This window comes from Lepisosteus platostomus, chromosome 1 (genome assembly GCF_059453375.1).
Source record: "Lepisosteus platostomus isolate fLepPlt1 chromosome 1, fLepPlt1.hap1, whole genome shotgun sequence".
NCBI classification, from domain to species: domain Eukaryota; kingdom Metazoa; phylum Chordata; class Actinopteri; order Semionotiformes; family Lepisosteidae; genus Lepisosteus; species Lepisosteus platostomus.
The window spans coordinates 56,355,443-56,373,867 of NC_142611.1; the positions used below are offsets into that span (position 1 = coordinate 56,355,443).

Consider the following 18,425-nt stretch of genomic DNA (forward strand, 5'->3'; position numbering starts at 1 on the left):
CTCGCGATGCTTAGCAGTTCAGCCCGGTTGGTGGGACAGTTCCGAAAAGCCGGGCAAGGTTTCTGATCCGCGGCGTCGTGGTGGTGCTCATCTGTCCTGTGGAGTGTGTGTGCCTGTGTTGGGGAGAAAGAAAAGAAAAGAGCTGCCGTCAGGGAAATCTTTTTCTACGCATAATCGGTTTCAGGAGCCCCTTCTTCGGATTACCGAGTACGAGGCAGTTGAGGACTCCCGCGGCTGGGCGCTTTCGAGAGAGAAGAGTGGAGGATCCGGAAGGAGAGACAAAGCATGTCCGAGACGGAGAACAACAACGTGGAGCAGGAGCCGCGGATGGAGGCTGAGCCGGAGGGAGAGGAGGTGAGCGGAACAATAGCAGCACGGAGAGGGGCCACTGGGCTGGCCAGCATCTTGACATGGCCAGGTCCGAAGTGCCTGACGTCTTTATAGCGAATGCAGAACTTTTGACTGATTTTACTTTTCGATTTGTTTCTGGTTTTGTTTTTTTTTGTTTGTGTTGTGGGTTGGTAGTGGGACGCGATAAGGGTTCCATTCTTTTTCTTGTTTCTTTTCTGGATTTTCAATCTCGTTGATGTTTCGGTTGAAAACACTGGGTGTTTTTTTTTACTTTTTTAGTAAACCGGCGTTGATAGGAAATAAAGGGACGCTTCAGCTGTGCGTGGTCGTGCTGGTGTCCTGTTTGAAGTAGAAAAAAAACCCAATTGTGATTATAGTGAGGTGCTTCGGTACTCGGCCTGCCTTGGGGATGTACTTGAGCACTAAACAGTTTTCCGGATATCGAGTGAGCCTGGAAATCGGGAGTTTCGAGGAACCCCTTCTGCGTTGATGTGTGTTTTTATTTTTGATTCTCGACTCTTCTGTCGAGAAACGAAGTCCTAAAACGAGGCGTGTGGCAACTTTACGTGGCTCCCGAAAGGAGTGCCTGTGTGATGTTTTGTGAGCGGAGGGACCGGTGATGTGCGTGTGAGGGGACTTCAGCTCCGCAGCCCGTCAGTTTTTGGCCTAGTTGCTGCTCAGGCTGGTTGGTTCCAGTCAGCCGCTTCGCCGACACCACAGCGGCATCGCGGGGAGGGAATCCGCGGAATGAATGAGCAGCGGAGCGGACGAAGGCGTCGAGGACCCCTGCTTGTTTTGTGTCTGTCCGAGTCGGTCTTTTCACCCCTGCTTCTTGATACCAGGCGAATAAAGGTTCGAGACGAGCACCTCAGTGTTTTTTTACCAACTTTTGAAACATTTTTTTGGGGGGTCTGAAGCTTCCCGTTTTTCCCTCTCAGGGCTGCGAAACCATGACGTCACCATCAATACAAACCGCCCACTCCTGTGTGTCTGTGCTCTTCCGCGGCCGAGAGAGCCGCGGGTAACCGGGTTGAAAGCTAGTCAAGAAATCGCGTCAGCCTGAAGTTTTATTCTCTTTCACTTTTCAGCGTGGATTTAACCTCGTGTCCAAACGTAAAATGTGAGAGTTCGCTCTTGTTCAGTAACTTAGCTCTCATTCGTTAACTGGCATTATTAATACATTCTGGAATAATCACGAATAGGGCTTTGTACATCTGGCAGACGTATGTACGTCTGCTGTCACGTCTGTTAAGTTGTAGTAGTTGTTCCCTGAACAGCCTTTAAGTTTTGTCAGTTCACCTTCGCTCGCAGACTACTGAACTGCACCTGTGTTCTCAAGCTGTCCGAGGCTAAATGACCTTTTTTAAAGGCCAAATAAGATAAAGCTTATTAAATAAGTGCATAAGAATTCATTTTGCAGTGTGATCTTCAAAAAGCGTCAGGGCGATTGATAAACTTGCTCTGGAGAAGCGTGCTTGCACTATCCCATCTGAAGAAGAGCGTAGAGGGGTTTGGTAAAGGTCTCTGGCCTTCTGATTATCATTGCTGCTGTGCTTCGAATGACCCATACTTAATTGATCTGTCCTATTAACACTCTTTCCGGATTTTTCTTTATTAGACATTCAAGGGCTCTCTAAATGGGTAGGACTGTAGCTCTCCAGAACCAGGGTTACAGATCTAGGCACATTTTCAGCTGTTGCACTTCAGCTGCAATAACAAGGATCGGTAAATGTGTTTCAGCCTAGAAGTAAAGTTTCTGTAGCCGTGTAACAGGTCAGCTCTCCATTTTAAAGTTTTTAACATTGTATTTCGATCTGCCTGTCCCGAAGGAGGAAGAAGCATCTGATCATGAGGATGGCAGTCAAGTGGAGACCCCCATCCTAAAACCAAAGGAAGAACAGGAAATGTTTCCCGACTATGAAAAGAAAATGGTAATGTCTTGCCACGACCTTTATTTTTAGTTAGCACTGTCACACCACATTGTCTTGCCTTCAAGAATATCTTTTCAAGATTTTATACTTGAAAAGCCATTTTTTTAGTTTGCTCTGTTAGTGTAATGTCTTAGCCAGCTCCTCTGACTTAACCAGTCAAATAGTTATTTTTGGATGCAGTCCTTTATATAAATGTTTTAGGTGATATTTAGATGGTGCATACCTGGCACGTTTAGACATTTTGTCAAGTGGAGGGCACTTGGGTATATCCTGGCCATGTGAATGACAAGTTTACATTTTTCATAATTCCAGTGATGAAAGTACAGTATTTTTAGATAGTAGTATAAAAGATGCTACTGTGGCAGCGTTCTGATATGGCAATGGGCAAGGGGTGCTAAAGAGGAAAACTGTTTTTTTCTTTTTGTGTTTGCAGAGTTAACAGCAGCTAAACAATGAAAATAAGTGTATGCTGGATTTATTGTTGTTAAGGTTGTGGTTTATGAATCCTGGCACATGCTGGTGTTTTATTCCCTTCATTTAATTCCTCTTTTGAAAAAGGCAGTGGTTTTTAACTATCCTGGTAGGTTAGGAGGGTACCAATGTCTGTATCAAGTCTACCCACTGGGTGTGCTCTAAAGAAAGGTGCAGATTGCAGTTAAGAGCCAGCAGCCTATGGCGTGCCTTAGTTAAATGTTAAGTGGCTGGGTTTACAGAACTGGTTGAAAAGCAGCGGGTAGGCATAATTTCTTTGCTTACATAATCAACTTTGCTTTTATGTTTATGTTCATTGCAGAAGGGTATTTTAATAAACACCTGTGTAACTTTCTGAAGCATCAGGGGAATTTGTTTTCTGGTGAAGCAGAGTCTATCAGGCTGGATGCATCGTTTTTGCACATTTTACTGAATACTTAAGCTCCTGAGGGAGATTTTATACTTGAAATGCTGCACAGAGACAGTGTGTAAATATTAACAGAGCTGTAACAACATGATCAGTAAAAGCCTTTTTTCTATTAAAGTCACTGCAATATTCTGTTAAGTGTTTTAAGACATCCATCAAAAGACTTAACTTTAAAAAAATTGCCAACTTGGATTTAATTCACAGTTAAAAGCATAAAGAATAGCATTCCTTTCATTTAAAAAAATCAGTGTTTGTTAATTATTTTATTCGTGTAGCCTGTCTTTTGACTTCAAAATTCTCTCAAAGCCCTCCAAATAATGCTCTTGCAGACTTCAAGACAAGATCTTAACTACAATAAAGGTTTGAGGCTTGAGGGTTTTGTTACTATTTACATGCTAGTTATTGACTACCATGACTACCAGAGCATCAGATCAAACAGATTTGAAATCACTCAACACCGAGGGTGAGTTTTAAGAACTGTGAAACTGTAGCTACCTATAACTGCTACATCGGTGATGAAATACAAGATTTGTTTATCAAAGAGTGTTCCAGTGGAGTCAACACCATGTCTATCTGTGGACGGTGTGATCAAATTCAGTCCTTCTATGAAACCCTGTGTTCAGATCTCAGAAATTGGGTGCTGTACAGAGGGATGGGAGGTGATCACAACGCTGCTGGTTTTCTTCACTGCAATCCCTGGGTTACTTACCTTTGCTTTCCCAATGTTTCTCTTTGTGTTCTCCCATGCAGCAAGCGGACCGGTCAAACAGATTTGAGTACTTGCTCAAACAGACAGAAGTGTTTGCCCATTTCATCCAGCCAGCTGCCCAGAAGACGCCAACCTCCCCACTGAAGATGAAGCCGGGGCGACCCCGCATTAAAAAGGATGAGAAGCAGAACCTCCTGTCTGCTGGAGAGTAAGTTGTCAGCATAGTTTTGTGTTTAGTGCAGTTTTTGACTTGTATGATGTACTTGGTTTCAAACTGACAAAAGCCTATCGGACACCCCCAGGGTGTGATTGTGTGTGTGAAATTGGTGTTCGTCCAGACACAATACTGGAAAAAAACCCACACAGGGATTTGTTGCTTAAATTAACTTTGTGTCTGAGTACATTATATGAACCCCATTCTGAATGCTTGTATGATATACTGGTACGTGCCCTGTGGATTTTAAAACCCTAAATGTGCAGAAACAAATTTTAAGTCACACAAAAGCTCCAGATGGGTCATATGGCACTAGTTTGCAAGCATTTCCAAGCTACATTATCTTACGTTGCCCTGGATAAGGGTTCTGTTAATCAAATTACCTGTCACTGTGCCAGTTAATTTCTCCAGTGCTGTTACGAAAAGAAAATATATTTTATCAAGGACTGACCATTTACTAAATACCTAAACTAGAAGTGTTTCCTAGGCTTCAAAACTTTGATTGTGAAAATAGGAGAATGTAGACAAATCAGCAAAATCACAGAATGGGTATCGGTAAGCGTGGCAAAAACTCCTTTTTGATCATATCTTTGAAATACTAAAGCTTTTTTTAAAATAAAGTACCTTGTGTACCCTGTTGGCTCTTTATTGGAGCATAAAACATTGGAAACATTACTGAAATGTCAGAAATTTACATTGCAAAAATATAATGCAGTAGTAATTAATTCAGACTTGCTGCTATTGTTGTGTGTACTCTTCGACATTATTGTTTTTAGGAGTATGACCCATTTCTGTCAGTTATCTTCCCTGGTGACTATATTGAATTCACACTATCACTTGAAATGGTGACATCTTGTTATTTCACTGCCCCACACATCTCTAAATTGTTCCCTTCAAATAAAACTTAGTTGACAAAGAGTTCTTGAAATTGGAAATAAAAAAATCAATTTGCATAAATCAGATAGGATCAGATAGTCTTTAACTTCCCACTTACAGGTCTTTGGCACATTAAGAGAAAGGTGAAAAACAGTTCCCAGAATTCATTTAGTACGTGTTCAGTTTTTTTTTTTGAGGTGACAGGTTTTCAGTAGGATAATAATGGTAAGTCTGATGTACCATTTGAAGACCAGAAAAAGTCTGTGATTGGATGCCAGTAGATTGCAGGGCAGACAGACACAAACGACACACTCACCCCAGGGCCAGTTTTCCCAGAAGACAATTCCATTTTGGGGTATGACTGTGGGAGGAAACTTACACATACTCAGGGAGTACATACAAACTGCCTGCAGATAACACCCCCGTTCTGAAACCGAACCCAGGGCCCAAGTGCTGCAAGGCAGCAATACTAGCCACTGCGCCAGTCACCCATGAAAACGATCTTAACCAAAATAACAAACTCGGCATGTGCATCTGGTGCCACAAATGACGGGTCTGTAAATGAACATGAGGGTGTAGCAGTGAACCAGGTCATCAAAAAAGCATGTGTGCGTTCGCTACAGTGGCAGAAATCAACTGTTGAACTTCGTGACTTCTCACTTGACGTAATTATAGCCCGAAACAGTTACTTTGCAGGCATCAAATGAAATAACAAGTGTGGTATGTGGTTGCAGCGACCATAAATGCACTAAACAGTTACTGTGTCAAATAGCCTTTTTTTGGTGAGAAAAGGATAACACTTAAGTAGAAACAGATGGCCAAAACATGCCATTTTGTGAGTTGTTTATAATACAAGGCCTGCTAGTAAACTGGCTGTATGAAGGGTTTTAAAATAGGCCTAGCATCATTCTGGATTAGTAAATGTGCTGCATTACATCATTTAATCATAGCTTTTGTATTACCTGCTGTTGCCATCAATGCCTGATATCAGATTTACAAAAGGTAAAACTGCTACGTATAATCCTGAATCTTAACTTTATTTTTGCCACTTGTGATAGTGCAGTACAAGTTGTGAATGGCTTGCTGCAGGTAGGGTACATTGAAGATCTTCTATGGCCCATGAGTCTGCAAACAAAAGCTGAATTGACTGATGTGAGCATACCAAGCACCACATTACACCTGCTACTAAACAGGAAGGGCAGGAGTTTGTCGAGGAGGAGCAGCTGCCGACTGATCTAGGTGTTCTTAAAACCTATATCGTCATACTTTTCTCGTGCAGCAACCGTCACCGTCGCACAGAGCAGGAGGAGGACGAGGAGCTCCTGAGTGAGAACAGCAAAGCCACCAACGTGTGCACGCGCTTTGACGAGTCGCCCTCCTGTGAGTCCCTCCTCGTCGCCGTCTTCCAGATCTAGTGTCGTCACAGCATCCGTGTTTTATGCTGGGCGTGAAACAGGGAGTGAAGACTGATCCCAGTGGGAATGCGTCTGTCCAGACTCGTCTTTCCGCCTTTCAAGCTAATTGCATGCTGTTTGCTCTCTGGTTGTAATAACTGTTTATTAGTGCCTTTTAACAGTGCGCTGCTAGGTTTAAGTGAAACCAGTGAAGTTAACTTCTTGTGCGTTTTCCATTGTGACCAGTGCAACTTTGAAATGTAAAAACTGATAAACAACTTGTCTTTCATGGGTTTTTTATTGTGGTATGTTCTTCATAGATGTGAAATCTGGAAAGCTAAGAGACTATCAGGTCCGTGGTTTGAACTGGCTGATTTCACTGTATGAAAATGGCATCAATGGCATCCTTGCAGATGAAATGGTATTTCTTCTTTCATGTTTGGTACTTAAGTTATAGTGCATAATTACTTTAGCTGTTTTGGGTTTTCATTTCCCAGTGAAGTAGTAACTTCTGAAACTAGCTGCAGATTTCCCTTAGCACTGACTTTGCTGAACATATCTTTAATAGGAACTGACTTAAGTCTTCTCCCAGCAAGTAAAAATAAATAATTCAATACATGGAAGTACAGAGTGAATTCAGTGTCCACTGAGGGGTAAAGGGTGTAGGTGAAATCATGGATTCCAGTAACGAAGGAACACCATTGCTTACAGTGCATATACTAAGATTTAGATATTAGAAATGGTTACTCAAGAATGCTCGATGGGACTGTCCTGCTTGTCCTTTTTATTTAGTTCGTGAAACTAAATTCTGATGTGTTTTGTACAAGCCAAAACTACAAGAAAAGCTAATGTCAGCAAGATTAGATTTTAATTTATTTTATTGCTTTATTGAGAAGTACTCTTAAAGTATTAAATCCATATTTTATACATTTGTATCAACAAGTTTGTAAGAATATATTACTTTTGTTATGTGTAACTTCACATTCTGTTTAATTCTCTTCTCAGGGTTTAGGGAAGACATTGCAGACCATATCCCTTTTGGGTTACATGAAACACTACAGAAACATTCCTGGGCCACACATGGTGCTGGTACCCAAGTCCACTCTGTACAACTGGATGAATGAGTTCAAGCGCTGGGTGCCATCTCTGAGAGCTGTTTGTCTCATTGGAGACAAAGATGAAAGGGTATGTGCAGTGTGGTGGACAGGCAAATCAGCTGTGATAAATGGTCTTCATAGCCTTTTTAATATTGGGTCAACAAGCAATTGTTACTTTTATGCAGAAAAATATTTTTCTGGCCTTCTGATAGCCACGGCTCAGCTTAAAAACAAAATATGGTTTTGGGAGACTTTTCAGCTTCTCCCCCTGGCTTTCCTGCTGTTTGAATAATGACTTGTGTTGAATCTGTTTTAATGTAAAATCTAACCTCGCAAATCAAACCATCTTTTTCTTTCCCTCAAGCTTGTTTCTGGTTCTTAAACGGCTATGATTGTGTAAGCAGTCACTGTAGCTAAGCTTTTCCGAGTCACAATCGAAAGGGCAGTTCTGGGTCATGTTATTGCTTAAGTCCAAGGAATGCCTTCATCAGAAGTGAAGGATTTAATTGTTTTCCTCACAGGAATCTAAATTCTAAATACAGAATGTTTGGTATGGTTTGATTTAGTTAGATTTATTGTACATTTGTACTAATTTCTTCTGAGCCTTCTTTTTTAGACTGGTTGAAAGTTTTAAAGTATATATATAAAGAATCTCATTTTAGATCTGATTCTAGATATCCAGACGCTAATGTTTTTTTATAATCCTGTGAACAAACCATTTCTAATGTTATTGTGTTCTCATGATGATGTACAGGCAGCGTTTATCCGTGATGTACTTCTACCAGGAGAGTGGGATGTCTGTGTGACTTCCTATGAAATGCTTATCAGAGAGAAATCTGTATTCAAGAAGTTCAACTGGAGGTATCTTGTGATTGATGAAGCTCACAGGATTAAAAATGAAAAGTCTAAGGTGAGATTTAACTGTAATTTGTGAATAATAAATAATTTTGAAGTTTGAGAAATTTAGTCTTGCTCTTCTCTCTGTGGATATGCTAATGATACTATACAATGTAAGTATCATTAGTATTAGGGAATTCATTTCCATGGCTGTGTCATCTCATTTAAACCAGGGTGTGATGTCTGTGATTCACTGAGGGGGTTCAAATGCCATAAGTTTCTTTTTTCATTAATAAGGTTGTTCTCTTTAGAGCAGTGTAACACTGACATGGCTGTGAAGGTGCATAATGGGGTGATAACTTTAGAAGTATAAATATCTCCAGTGTGATATTGCTGAGGATTGCAGTGTCTTTTAAAAACATAATGGGACAGACATATTTTGTTTAAAGTTTAATGTTAATTGAGTTACTTTGTTAATTTAATGCTAGCAACAAGTGAAACAGTAAAAACTGTGCAATTTCACAATATGCTTGCCTTTTTTTTTTAGCTTTCGGAAATTGTCCGGGAGTTCAAGACGACCAACAGGCTGCTTCTTACTGGAACCCCTCTGCAGAACAACTTGCATGAACTTTGGTCTCTTCTTAACTTCTTGTTGCCTGATGTCTTTAATTCCTCTGAAGTAAGATACTTTTCCTCTGTGATTACCACAGGAAGTCTGATCTTGTATATATAATGCTGGTTATATTTTATTACGTTTTGAACCAATATAACCAACTCTCTTTTCCTTTTCAAACATGAAAGGATTTTGACTCATGGTTTGACACCAACAACTGCCTTGGGGACCAGAAGCTAGTTGAACGTTTGCATATTGTAAGTGTTACTTTGAGCTCGTTTCAAAATTATTGCCAAGTTGTTTTTTTCGGAGGGGGAGTTATTGCACTTTTTAAAATGTTATTAGACTTTTTCTGTTTAGCATTTTGTTTACCATATTGTGCAATAAAATGTGCCAACTGTTAAATTGAACAGCTTTTAGACTGATGAAGACTTTCTCTCCTTCCTAACCCAGGTGCTGCGTCCTTTCCTGCTCAGGCGTATTAAAGCTGATGTTGAGAAGAGTTTGCTTCCTAAGAAGGAAGTGAAGATGTATGTGGGGCTCAGCAAAATGCAGCGAGAATGGTGAGAGAGCCCAATTCTGGTCTTAACTGGCCAGTAACGGCGTCGGTGACGACAGGATTTAGATCGAAAGTGGGCAGTCAGAGCAGATTCTTTAAGTGGTTTAATTGACTTGCAAACCAATTCCTTTTTCAGCTTTTAATAAAGCTCTGGTATTGGAATGTACAGATAAATGGAAGTCTCATATTTAAAGGTAACCATGTTCATGTCTCTTGTAGTTACATTTGCAGAGTCTCATATCTAGGTGATCCAGGTTTCTACTAGCTCCTATTTAAAGCAAGAGGAGCTGAAGTACTGTGAATTTTTTTTTCAGTAAAAACAGCTGAACAGCTGTGCTGTAGAGACTTTAGAGTCACGGTCACTTCAGAACTAGTAAACAAAGTGGTTCTTGAGCCCTGTTGTGTAAACTTGTGAAGAAGCTCTTGTGCTCTGGAGTTGAAATTTGTTTGTTTTTCTGACACGTCAGGTACACCAAAATTTTAATGAAGGACATCGACATTTTAAACTCTGCGGGCAAGATGGACAAAATGAGGCTGCTGAACGTGCTGATGCAGCTGAGGAAGTGCTGCAACCACCCTTACCTGTTCGACGGGGCAGAGCCCGGGCCCCCCTACACCACAGACATGCACCTGGTGGTCAATAGCGGGAAGATGGCCGTTCTGGACAAGCTGCTGCCAAAGCTGCGGGAGCAGGGTGAGAGCAAATGTGTTTCTGCACCACTGTGTGCCAGTGGCCCCTCGGCTGCCATAATGACTTTCTGCAAAGGGCTGTTCTCCTTGTGCTGCTAGGAAGGGAAACTGTATGTGCTCCCAAGTAGTACATAGCCAGCTGTTTGGGTGCAGACAAGGAAAAATGCTAGGGTTCTTTTTGAACTTCCTAGGACCTTTTCAGTTTTTTTAGCACAATTAATGCCAGCAGCAAATAGGACTTTTTTAAATCTTGGAAAAGGCTAGTAGTGAGACCACTAGCATAGGTAGTAGCTCATTGTCTTATCTTCCGCAGGGTCCCGTGTGCTGATCTTCAGCCAGATGACCAGGATGCTGGACATCTTGGAGGATTACTGCATGTGGAGAAACTATGGCTATTGCCGTCTCGATGGCCAGACTCCTCATGAAGAGAGACAGGTAAATACCTTTTATCATTTTCATGATCATAGTCTGACTGGTGTTTTGCTTCAATTCCAACTTCTAACTTTACCTTTTTTATTCTACCTTATTTCATTTATTTACAGAATTCTATCAACGCTTACAACGCCCCAAACAGCCCCAAGTTCCTTTTTATGTTGAGTACCAGGGCTGGAGGTCTCGGCATTAATCTCGCCACAGCTGACGTCGTCATCATTTATGATTCAGACTGGAATCCTCAAGTGGATCTTCAGGCAATGGTCAGTGTTTGTCGAAAGTCCTTGTTCTGATAATGTGGTTATATTAATAATGAGTTCAAGTCGGAAGCCGTGTCAGCATGCGTTGAACAGGAGAAGTCTCCACAGCCGAAACATTGTTTTTCTTCTCATTTCAGCATGGAATAAACCTTTACTTGTTCCTTTGCGTGTTAATAATTATAACTGTATTACTGCAGAAATAGAAAAGGGTGCTGTTTAATTCTTCCATGTCAAGCTTCTGTCCTACAATTTTAAGCTTTGTTCTCCCTCCACCACAAACTATAGGACCGAGCCCACAGAATTGGTCAGAGGAAGCAAGTGCGGGTTTTCCGTTTCATCACAGAAAATACAGTTGAGGAGAGAATAGTGGAGAGGGCAGAGATGAAGCTCCGGCTCGATTCTATTGTCATCCAGCAAGGTGAGGTTTAATACTTTGCTGGAGGAGATGCTAAAATGATAGTCTTAGAAATGTGTTTCCTAAAGCCCTTCTTGGGCTTTCCTGTAGTCTGTACTGTACATGTGGACATAAATGTGAAAGCAGTATACAGCACATCTGAAGGACAGCAGATTCAAAGACAAGGTGTTTTTCTTGAGTGCAGAGCTTATTGCATATAAAATCAGATGAGTGCCTGACATACTGGCTAGCTCTGTATGGCTTCCTCATACCTCAGGGGGAGAGCCTGACTTGCAGGTGACGGTTAAACCTCAAACCCTTTCTTCCTGGCCTCTGTAGGAAGGCTTGTGGATCAGAACCTGAACAAACTGGGGAAGGATGAAATGCTGTCCATTATTCGTCACGGCGCTACTCACGTGTTTGCATCCAAGGAGAGCGAGATCACTGATGAGGATATTAATGCCATATTGGAAAGGGGTGAGAAGAAGGTGAGGATGGGGTTATGGTGGCTCTGTGTGTGGGTTGTGTGTTAAAGGCCATGAGCACTACTGAGCTTTTGTATAGTTTATAGTTTAAATTTGAAACTTGAGTGCCTGGCAGAAAAGAACCAGATACACACTGTAATACCTTTAATATAAATCTTTTGTGGCTTGCGTAGTACTTTATTAACTTTAGATCAGCATGGTATTGAAAATGTCTCTTATTTATTCTTAGACTGCAGAGATGAAAGAAAAGATGTCCAACATGGGTGAAAGCTCACTAAGGAATTTTACCATGGACACTGATAACAGTGTGTATAACTTTGAAGGAGAAGACTACAGAGAAAAGAAGAAGGTGGGTTTTTGGTTGACTTGTCAAATTTTAATGGGCAAAAAGTCAGCATTAGTTTTGACCAGCATTTGTCAGTGCTGTCTTAGTCAAATATTTGGACCGGGAATGGACAAGCTTAACCAGTGCCCTTGGAAATGGCTGTTGAACAGACATCTTGAGCAATGTAAACAGTAAGCTAAAATTTTATAGTCCCATACATTCTTTGATTTTGTTAGTGTGTGCTAGTGTAAAATGTCTGCTACATTTTACGTTGTGACTATAGATACAAGACCAAAGTCACAAAGTTAAAGGCTGCCTGTTGAGTGTTTATCAGAAGCAGAGAGCTATTGGTTGTGTTATCACACTGGTATTTTAGATTTTTTTTTTTTCCCCATAGGTCACTTTGACTGAGTGGATTGAGCCGCCTAAGAGGGAACGAAAAGCAAACTATGCAGTGGATGCTTATTTCAGGGAGGCTCTGCGTGTCAGCGAGCCTAAAGTGCCCAAGGTAGGCAGTCCAAGGCAAATCCAGTGAATTTGTTTTTAAACCTTCAGGATACTGAGCATGAGCGTCATTATGTACTACAGTCTAAACTCGGGTTTTCTCTTCAAGGCTCCTCGTCCCCCTAAGCAGCCCAATGTTCAAGACTTCCAGTTCTTCCCTCCACGCCTCTTTGAGCTGCTGGAAAAAGAAATCTTGTATTACAGAAAAACAATTGGATATAAGGTTGGTATCTGGTCACAGTATCCCACAATGCAAAATTCAAGTACATTTGTAGTTATACCCTTTTAATTTGTTCCTGTCATCCTTCAGCTGAATGTTTAGATTTTTTGTGCGAAATGCAGTTTGCTACCTTTTTTTATCCAATCAAAATCCTGTTACAGCAAAATAAAGCAAAATAAAGCAAAAATGTACTTGTAATTTTGAGGTTCTTTAAAAAAACCTGGGTGTAGTAGTGTATCTAGTAAAATCGATACAGCACTAAGTAACGAGGAACACAGTTAAACCTAAAATTCCCAGACTTTAGTTGCCTATTTGTGGGCTGTGCAGCAGTGTAAATGCTGGCAAGTTCTGGTAAATTACATTCGCCTGCATTAGCTGGATGGGTGGGAAAGGAGTAAGCATACTTTTTATGTTATTTCTGTGCTACAGTAAGCTTTGCTACAGTACAATAGTGCTCTACTAAAAATAAAAATGAAGAAGCTATGTCTCATACAGGGTAAGCTATAATAAGGGGTATAACTTTTTGTACTTGCAAGAACTTGAATTATAAGGGGGAAACAATTTTGCTGTGTTTTAAATTTACAGTACTCATTACAAATACTATCAATAAGTACTAATACTATTTCTGAAACAGTTATAAAAATATGGAGGTGTTTTTTGATCCGCAGACCCATGCCCTGTTTTCCCCGTATGTTAAGTCCCACCTTGTAGACTTCAAGGTACCTAACCCTGGCAAATACTGAGGTTTTTCTGTATCAGTCATTTTACTGGCTGAACAGTGAAAGTGAAATCTCATTTCAAGGGTTTGTTTGAAATGCTGGTATGTTAGAGGAGAGAGGCAGAACATTTTTGGGAGGAGTAGGATGATGGGTAGACATGGGAGATGTCATGGCTTGAAGATGGTTTTCGGTTTTAGGATCCCCTGCTTCAGTAACCAAAGATGATTTATATGAGCATTGGTAGAGGTCTTGAGCATGCAGATTGGGAGATCAAGAGTCCAAACCAGTTGTGTTGGAAATAAGTTAAAGATTAAAGTATTTATTTTCTCTTCTCCTCAATGTCAATATTATCATAGGGATATGTTTTCTGTAAGGTCCTAGTTTGGAAGTCTATTTGTAGCTTTGTTTAATTTTTCTCGGTTTGATTAAAGATTTTCCCTTTCACTCTATTTCCAGGTCCCTCGCAATCCTGAGCTGCCCAATTCTGCCCAAGCCCAGAAGGAAGAGCAGAGCAAGATTGACGAGGCTGAGCCTCTGACTGAAGAAGAGCTGGAAGAAAAAGAGAAACTCCTCACACAGGTGACTGTCATCCTCATTCCAGTTTATATATAAAGACTTGGATTTAGAATTGTAAGAAAAAAGTATCCTTTTTTAAGCATAAAACTATTTTATAACCTAATTTCTGAAACATTGAATGGCTAAAGATATTCTTTTGAAGTTCTTGCTTCATATTCCCCAACGTTGACACCTTGACTGATTTTTACCATGTTTCTTTACATGCTCATTCTCATGCAGGGTTTCACAATTTGGAACAAACGAGATTTTAACCAGTTCATCAAAGCTAATGAGAAGTGGGGACGGGACGATATTGAGAACATTGCTCGTGAAGTTGAAGGGAAAACTCCAGAAGAAGTGATGGAATACTCTGGTAAGAGCTCACCCATGGTGATCTGAGACTTCTTCTTCCATGGTTAGGATGAGACATTTTTATTGGATTGTGTACCGAGTTCATGCTGAGAAATGATAAATTGTTAAATTGGAGTATGACCTGTTTGTGTTCATCCCAGTGAATATTTAGTGCTAAACTTCACATATGAAATGTTTTCTGCTTGTAGCTGTTTTCTGGGAGAGATGTAATGAGCTGCAAGACATCGAGAAGATCATGGCACAGATTGAGAGAGGAGAGGCCAGGATCCAAAGGAGAATCAGCATTAAGAAAGCACTTGACACAAAAGTAAGTTTCATAAGAGTAATACATTTTGTAGCCTATACTTATCACCATGTGCAGTGGTAGAAAGCATAGGAAGCGTAACAAAGGTTTCTTCCATTCTAATTTTAAGCTGTGGTAAAATACACGATGTATGCCGAATACAAAGCATAACATTTGTGTTTTGTGTTGTGTGAAGATTGGACGTTACAAAGCCCCATTTCACCAGCTGAGAATATCCTACGGCACGAACAAGGGCAAGAACTACACGGAAGAGGAGGACCGTTTTCTGATTTGCATGCTACACAAGCTGGGCTTTGACAAAGAGAGTGTGTACGATGAGCTGAGGCAGTGCATCCGTAACTCCCCACAGTTCCGATTCGACTGGTTCCTCAAGTCCAGGACAGCCATGGTATGTGCCAGAACTCCCTAGCATACTTCATGTAGAGTTAACGCAATAGTAACTGTTCAGATTTTGGCACTGTTGGGCCCTCACCACCCTTTCTGCAAAATACTCCCTCCTATTCCCAGTTTTGTTTGTTTCACTTTTCACATTAAAGAAGACCACTAGGTTGCATGGTGTTTTAAATGACTAGTGCTTTGTACTGTTTTAACATGCTTTTCACATAAAATTCTTTGATTTAAATTCTAAACTTTAGACTTGTCCTAAAATTGTTTGCCTTCTTTGTTGCTTTATCACATTGTCTATAAGACGTACGTCAAGAAAACTCTTGAAGAAAACTCGTCAAGAAAATTGAAGTCTTCTTCAATCTCAGTTTTCCCCATTTTGTATCTTTTGTTTCTGCTATTGAAATGTATTATTTTACACTTGTCTATATTAAACATCTGACTTGTGTTTTTGAATTCCCTTTGCAGCTTCTGCACTGTTAAATAATCTTCCTATTTTGGTATCTACAAATTTCACTAGTTTATGAACTATACCAGAATTTAGATTAATCGAACTCAATATCAATGTAGTAGTCTTAACTCAAATCCACATATGGAGCATTCACCTTTTCAATCATTACCTTTTCAATCATTTAACCAATTCTCAATTTAAACATGTTTTAAATTGCAGATAAGATGAGATAAGAATCTTTGGTGCACTTCTTTATTGTGACCCTTTTTGTTCGTATAAAAGTCCCATATTGTATGTGACCCACTTTGCCTAAAACTGTTGGCTGTTTTCAAGGGTTCTTTTTAGTACCAGTGAAGGATGTGAAATACTTGAGCTTAGGTGTCCAAAGCCATGAGTTCAGTATGGCTTGTGAAGGTCCTGTGATTGTCTTTCTGTTGCTGTAGGAGCTGCAGAGGCGGTGTAACACTCTGATCACCCTGATAGAGAGAGAGAACATGGAGCTGGAGGAGAAGGAGAAAGCAGAGAAGAAGAAACGAGGCCCGCGGACATCCTCGGTGAGTGTGATGTCTGAGACCAAGCTGCAGCATGAGAAACCAACAATCTATTATTTTCAGTTTCTTCTCTGTGAATTATATAGCACGCAATCAGCTATAGTACAAGGCTCCAGTGAACCTGTAGTTTGTTTTCCGTATTGATTTTTCAAACTGTGATTTCAATATCCCATCTTGCTGGTGTACCAGCTGCTGTTTGCATGCAACAAAAGCTCGCTTAGCTTTCAACACACATTAATCGCTGAAGTTACATTTAGGAACACATTGATCATTATTGTTTCTCTTAAATTCTTATTGTAAATGATCTCCCTAAAGATGTACGCAAGTTAATTGTGGACCAGACCTTACAAAATAATGTCTCTCTTTGACTTTTTTTAAACCTAAGATTGTTTTTGCAATAAACCTCTTTAGGAGCAATAAAAAAGACCTCTGAAAACCTCTCCTTAATAGATGTTGAGGTATTTTTTATTGTGCTGGCACTGTAAAATACTGGAAGCCCTATTTTATACTGAGCTTCAAAACACACCTTATGTAAAACTGTAACAAATTCACAAAGCTGAATCTGAAAAATTGTTTTTCTGTAGCTGATGCACTAACATTTTAGATCACTAACACTTTAGATTAGTGAATTCATTTGCGATTAACATTTGGGATCTACAGTGAAAGCCATGAGTTATTAGTGTATGCTTTGCACCAGGTTGCAGTTGTTCTTTTATGAAATTGTCCCATTCTCCTTTAAGAGCTCAGACAAGTGATATGCCCGTTCACTGGTTTCCGAGTCCCAAATGCCACATGCCATCCCATGAATATTCAGTGGTGCTCAGGTCTTGGTGCAAGGCATCCATAGCATTCCTAATTTTGCAAAAATAAAACTGTTGCGTGAACAGCATGAGGACATGCATTGTCTTGCTAGAATGTCGTCACATCAGAGTAAGACCCCAGGACTTTGTCATCACGTTACCATCGGTTACATACCATCAGTTACAAGAGATTTGGACCCTCCCATTAATTTTGTCATGTCTTGTGGTCTCCCTAATCATAGCTGTCACAGATGGACTGCATTAACAGATTTTACCAGGTTAGAAATAGCTGGCTGTGAACACCCCAGATGGCAAGCAACTGTGTGGTGATTAAGTACAGCCTCCAACATGAAGTTGAAGTCAAAGAACACAGTTGTGCTCATGATAAGTGTGCTATTTTATTAGCTGTTTTTCACCCATTTTGGCATTCAGCAGGTAGCATCATCTCGTCACCTATGCCAGTTCTTTCTTTCACTTGTCTGGTGATTTAATATGCAGCGGCTAAAGATTATATTATTGACCACGTAGAAAACCATGTACTGAAATTTATACATTTCATCCCCAATGTCTCAGTGTTACTGTGGGGAAATGTATATTGGGGCCTTTTATATAATGGGGACCCTGTGTACTAAATACACAGTGTTTTGAATAAGCATGATCCTCATGTTTTCTGTGCTTCATAATCTGTGACTGTATTCTGTGTAAAGCTATTTAGATTAGAGTGTAACATTTAGCATCTTTTTAAGAAAGACTAGTTTTTAAATTTGTTCCTTTTTCACTGAGTGGATAAATAAATCTTGAGGGTTTTAAATAGAGATGTTTCTTATAATATCCAGTGTGTATGTATATATTATTTTTCAAAAATATTTGATGCCTGTCACCTATTATGCAGCTCTAGAAACAGTCACAATGAGCCGCATGGGGAGGTAAAATACCAGATACTACTGTGTGATCATTTTTAAACTTTTAATGTGTAGAGCCTACTAGATTAAAAAAGTTCTATACCTTGCCAGCAAGGCTAAATTTGTTTCTAAAATGACTTCTCTTCCTCAGGCCCAGAAACGCAAAGCAGATGGGACCCCAGACGGACGAGGAAGAAAAAAGAAATTAAAGCTGTGAAGAGGATTTTTGAAATTCAGTTAAGTTTGGACTAAGGTGAAGTAGTAGTGTTGTCTGTTTTTATTTTACGGGTCGTAATGATGTACTGTATAAACTCAAGCAATTAAATTACTTCATCTGTGTACTGTACTAGGAGCATAGTACTCAATACAAGTCTGACTTCTAGTGATTAAATGCTGCAGCTGTGCTGAACCTTTGTTTTTTTTACCATTAACACTTGAAGTAATAAAATACTTTTGTTATTTATGCCTTTGTGTTTATTAAATTCTGAAATGTTAGAATGAGCTAGGGATTATGTTACTGAAACTAAACATTTTCTTTTGAACTGGTGCCCTTTTTACATTTTCAATGCTCAGAAGGCCTGTTGGCTGTATAGAAAAT

The 18,425-nt window shown here is 40.1% G+C and overlaps 1 protein-coding gene across 1 annotated transcript; it reads left to right on the plus strand.

The window, feature by feature from the left end:
* Positions 1–9: 9 nt before the first annotated feature.
* smarca5 (SNF2 related chromatin remodeling ATPase 5) lies at positions 10–18,290 on the plus strand. The gene is made up of 24 exons (XM_088633117.1): positions 10–354; positions 2,181–2,282; positions 3,931–4,097; positions 6,259–6,359; positions 6,694–6,794; positions 7,379–7,558; positions 8,225–8,380; positions 8,855–8,986; positions 9,109–9,177; positions 9,374–9,483; positions 9,947–10,173; positions 10,483–10,604; positions 10,712–10,864; positions 11,147–11,279; positions 11,595–11,743; positions 11,970–12,089; positions 12,463–12,573; positions 12,679–12,792; positions 13,965–14,087; positions 14,304–14,436; positions 14,624–14,742; positions 14,915–15,127; positions 16,018–16,128; positions 17,979–18,290. The coding sequence occupies exons 1-24, from the start codon at positions 286–288 to the stop codon at positions 18,042–18,044; spliced, it is 3,081 nt and encodes a 1,026-aa protein (XP_088489243.1). The 5' UTR covers positions 10–285; the 3' UTR covers positions 18,045–18,290.
* Positions 18,291–18,425: the final 135 nt, after the last annotated feature.